This window comes from Penaeus japonicus, unplaced genomic scaffold, assembly GCF_977035675.1.
Source record: "Penaeus japonicus unplaced genomic scaffold, GWHDUDI00000001_assembly GWHDUDI00000039, whole genome shotgun sequence".
NCBI classification, from domain to species: Eukaryota; Metazoa; Arthropoda; class Malacostraca; order Decapoda; family Penaeidae; genus Penaeus; species Penaeus japonicus.
This window is the reverse complement of record NW_028234441.1, coordinates 13,376,616-13,381,615: the sequence shown is the minus strand read 5'-3', so window position 1 is coordinate 13,381,615 and position 5,000 is coordinate 13,376,616. Positions and strand designations below refer to the sequence as shown.

The 5,000-nt window shown below is 33.5% G+C and overlaps 1 protein-coding gene across 4 annotated transcripts in view; it reads right to left on the bottom strand.

Annotated features, from left to right (window-relative positions):
* LOC122253880 (uncharacterized) overlaps positions 1 to 5,000 on the bottom strand; it is a 62,458-nt gene that overhangs the window by 6,584 nt on the left and 50,874 nt on the right. For all 4 annotated transcript variants that reach the window (XM_086533397.1, XM_086533398.1, XM_086533399.1 and 1 more), the window contains 2 exons: positions 2,646 to 2,825; positions 122 to 148 (listed from right to left, as the gene is read on the bottom strand). In XM_086533397.1, the coding sequence (XP_086389523.1) occupies positions 122 to 148; positions 2,646 to 2,825 (207 nt within the window). The remainder of the gene's footprint in view (positions 1 to 121; positions 149 to 2,645; positions 2,826 to 5,000) is intronic.

The following is a 5,000-nucleotide window of genomic DNA, read 5'->3' as shown; positions in this document are numbered from 1 at the left end:
GAATGAGTACTATGTACATTCTCTCATAACACAGCACATTCACACAGCTGTGTCAATGCCAAAGAACCTAACGACAAAAGCAGTGCATATGAAAAACACGTGATTCACTACACAAACTTACTTTTCCCTCAGATTTTGCACTCTTCTTCTGTAGCCACAGCATTAGGGTGGCAGAAGGAGAATGATTTAGTTGTAAAAGAGCACAGGAAAAAAGATCATTTCGAATGTTTGTGTTTGTGTGTGAGAGAGAGAGTGTGTGTGTGAGTGTGTGTGTGTGCGTGTGTGCGTGTGTGTGTGTGTGTGTGTGTGTGTGTGTGTGTGTGTGTGTGTGTGTGTGTGTGTGTGTGTGTGTGTGTGTGTGTGTGTGTGTGTGTGTGTGTGTGTGTGTGTGTGTGTGTGTGTGTGATTGTGTGCGTGACTATGTGTGTGTGCATGTGTGTGTGTATGTGTGTATTTGTGTATGTGTGTGTGCAAATGCGTGTGTTTTCCATGTGTGTGAATGTTTTCTTGCCTTTCCATATAAAATGTTTTTGTGTATGTGAGTATTTGTTTCTTTTGTGCATCTGGTTGTTTCTTTGTATGTGCCTTTCTTTTTATGTGTCTGTAGTCTTTTCTGTACTGGTGTCAATGCCTACATGTTGTGATAGAGAAAGAGGCAGAGTGCTCAAGTTTACAATATCCCTAATATACTCAGACATGATAGATTACTATGCTGAAGAGTGAAATATATTTCCTGGTAAGGCACTGAAGGTTCAAGCATTCTGAACACACAAAAAACAAAATAAATGATAATAGAATAAATTACTTTGAGACTAAATATTTAAACATGCATAAATAATGTCATGAATGCTATATTTAGATAGTTTTGTCTTTTATTTTCATTGAAAAAAATTATAGGCAACAGTTAAGCTAAATAACTAAAACTTGAATATCCACTTTTGTCTGATTCGTTACAAATCTCTAACAAAATTTCCTGAACTACATATACCAAACATTGAATCTATCCATTACATTACATTTTCTTTGTGTAAAGTCATCCTTAAAATTAGTGAAGATACAGTGCTAAAATGCTACACAAAATAATGCGACACAACCATTCTCTTACAGGAAATGTTTCGTCTTCTAAATTAAGTTTATGTACAAAAAAATACGATGGACACTGAATGACAAGCTGAGTGATTTAAGAGAAATTATCAGAAATATAAATGGGAATACTTAGGCAAGCAAAATTCTGAATATTACTACTGTTACTATATTTCATATTGTATAAAGCTAATGATTATCTACGTGATAAGAATATCATCTTTGCATTATAATTTCTACTCACATTTTTCCTTTCTTTCTTTTTTTCTCTCTCCCTCTCTCTCTCTCTTTCTCTTTCTCTCTCTCTCTCTCTCTCTCTTTGAAATATCAATGCAACTCTTTTTATAGTATTCATAGCACTAGCTAAGCACCTGAAAATATACATTATATGCCAGGGTTTCTTTCCTATTCTTTGCCTTTTTGCAGAGAGAAGATTTTGTTTTTACTTTTACTAATGGGAGGCAATTGAGACACCAATATATATCATCTACTTTTGTTTTTCACTGTACTTTTTTTCTATTTACATTTACTATCAACTTTCTTTTCCACTAGTGCTGTTATCAAAATACATGTACTTCTTTTTGCACTGCAGTGTAATTGGTTAGCGGTAATATCTAATGAAATATCCGTAGTGCTAGGTTGTTCCTTATATAGAACGTAAAAAAGATACAATACTATGCAGGATTTACACAAAGAGAGGGTTGCATTCAGGGCTACGTGATATATAGTGAAGCATTATTTCCCATAGATGTGGTCTCTTGTTGTAACTTAAGCGTAAAGTTGTTAACGTGTATTGCATGATGTATTTCCAGTTGTTATGATCAATGTGCAGATATTATTTTTTTTCAACTATGAGCATATCATGATTCTGTTAGTCATTTCATAAAAATGGATTACATTCTTCAAGAAATTTTGTAAATGTATTTAGCACTAAACAAGATAGAGCAAAATTTAAATCATGATTTATTGCATATTCTTAACTGATAATACAGTATTTGAGTTTAAATTAAATTAACTATTCACATTTCTATAATACCACAGCACTCTAAACTGGGAAAAAGAACGAAAGCATAATGGAAGTGCAAATAAAAAATACCAGATACTATTATACTGTAATACCGAAATTTGTAAGTAATATGCACATTTATCTCTATCTTACAATTATGATGTGCAATGAAATGCACAGACTTTCAGAAAAGCAGGGGCTCACTCAAAAAAAAAAAAAAAAAAAAAAAAAAAAAAACTTGACTAAAAGGCCACTTTCCTTTCCCTAATTTTGACTAAAAGGCACTTCTGGTAAGAGGGAAAAAGAGGGATGGGGCTCAAGCATCCCCTGTGCAAACCCCTGATGGTGCTTATGAACGACACATCCCTTGAGTAACAATGTTTAATATTGTATATCTATGTCAAAATGACAATTTCAACAAAACCTGGGGAAGGGGAGGGGAGGGGAGGGACAAGAGTCCAGCACCTATGGGATTAAGTATAATGCTCCTTCCCTTACTATTATTTTGATTTTTTTTTTTCCACAAACTCACACCACCTCATGCCTTACTCCTTACCTGGACGTCACCACCTCCGGGCTTGTGTTTCATGTTGTCCTTGGAGCCAATCTTGGACTGGGCCTTAATGCTCAGCTTCTGGGTTTCGATCTTCTTGTCGCCACCACCAGGCTTGTGGTCCTTGTTGTCGAGTGAGCCCACTTTGCTGGTCGCTGTCCATTTCAGTTTCTGGGACTCGATCTGCAAGAGTGTGTAACTTCATTAACCGGTGGTGTTCCTTTTGATGATATGGTATTATAAAATTTCTATGTCTTTTTTTAAGTTCTTTATTATTTTCTTTATCCTTTCTTTTCTTTTTATCTAAATAAAAATCTACATTACTTTAACCCTTTCTTGGGTATGGAAAAGTCATGACATTTGGTCAGGAAACATTTAATGCAAACCATTTATCACACTTCTTGAGAGATGAAATGAACCATGCTAGCTAATTTCCCAACGGTAAGCTCACGAAGCTAGAGATAACAGGCGGCATTTTAACGACCACAGCAACATAAGGAAGATATGGTCTCGTGTGTTGAAGCTATGCTTGGGCAGCGTTTATGACACTTCCACTAGGGCATTCCAGTCATTTGATGTAACAGCTTTTGCAGCTTATACAAAAGGATATATATACATATATATGAAAAAAAGAGAGAAAGAGAGATAGAAAATGAAAAAAAAGAGTCTTGCAATGAATGTTGTAGTCAGTATATCAGAAGTTCAATTTCCGTCCTTAAAACTATTGTATATTGGCTTGAAATATTTTCTTCCTAATAAGATATGAAGACTCAGAAAGCTAAAACGAACACATATACTGACATATAACATCATCTAAACATTAACAGATTTACTTTTCACCATCATTACATCTTCATGATAATAATTACATGTATTTCTTATAAGCAATTCTTTGGACAAGGGCATCATTTTTTTCATCATACATCAATAATCTGAAACTGTTTTTTTACCATATCAAGAATAAATTGACAATTATAAATGTTTTTAATCAGAATATTCAAAAACATTTAGAACTGTAAGATTAATTTACTTATCTTATGAGATGTTATATCATGGCTATGCTTTCTCTATTAGTTTAAGCAAACACCCATAAGCTATTAAAGCTATCAACAGAAAAATATATTGGATTTTAATTAAGAAAATATAAAACTTTTCCCTGTTCTCAAAAGAAAGTATATATACATTTATTAAAAGTTTATGCTGACTTTATATCAGAATATTTTAAAATATACATCAGTACTGTAATCAGGATTTAGGATCAGCTACTTACGGCAATTAGACTCTTATATACATTAACTTTAAATTATCTGATTTAAAGAATTCTACTTCTAACATAAGCCATCTGGAATCCTTATTTATTGGTAGTTATTAACAGTTTGATCTTGCTTTTAGTTATGAAGTTAGCACTAGGTAGTATATTTAAGAATTCATATTTGTATTCATATTTTTATGAATTTGCCACATTTTTTCTTCATAAGAATCATAGCTTTTAATATTCTCACAATGAACTATTAGATCAGTTATTTCTAGCACAGATGAAGGATTAGCATTATGGGTGTTTCTTCACAAAGACAAACGAATTCAACACAGCCATAACATCTACAGTTACTGAACCAAATAAAATGCCCTAAGTTTGAAGGAAATGGAATAACTACAAGTATTTTTTTTTTGTTAAATTGATTCCTACAACTTCCGTGTTGAGTGTACACGACATGGTTAACAACAGTCAAGTGTTGGAGTAAATGTCTGCACCTTTTCACGTGCACTGCATGCATGGGGATCTAAATCAACTTGAAATCAAATCAAATCAAATCCTCATCAAGGCTTATATATCAACTACTGTACAAAACTCGATGCTCTCCCTACCTTATCCGGCTAAGATGAAAGAAAACATTTTGTGTTAGTGACCTTCAGGGAAATCACAATAGCAAGAGAGCCCGACCAATATGAATGTTCATGAATTTGAAAATGAAATCAGAAAAAAAAAACAATCTGCCTGGGTGACTGAATAGTTTTTATGGTTCATTTGACTATCAAGGGTGCAATGATGTACCCATGAATGATGACTGGATTTTGGCATTCAGATCTCTTGCTTTACCATATACTTTAAAAATTCCAATAGTGAGTGGGCTGGAATTTCATAAAGGACATTGACAGGACTAAAACTTCTTAATCATGCACATAGAAAATCTCACATCTGGGAGTAATTAAACAGTAAACCCCTACAACACAAACACTAATTAATTCAGGATTTTTAACAAAAGTGGATGTAGTTAAGGGGTATATATCACTGAAATGAGCTATCCAAAGATCTTTTTGGAAGAATAGATAAGTAGGGTTCCGCCATGTAAGGCTTAT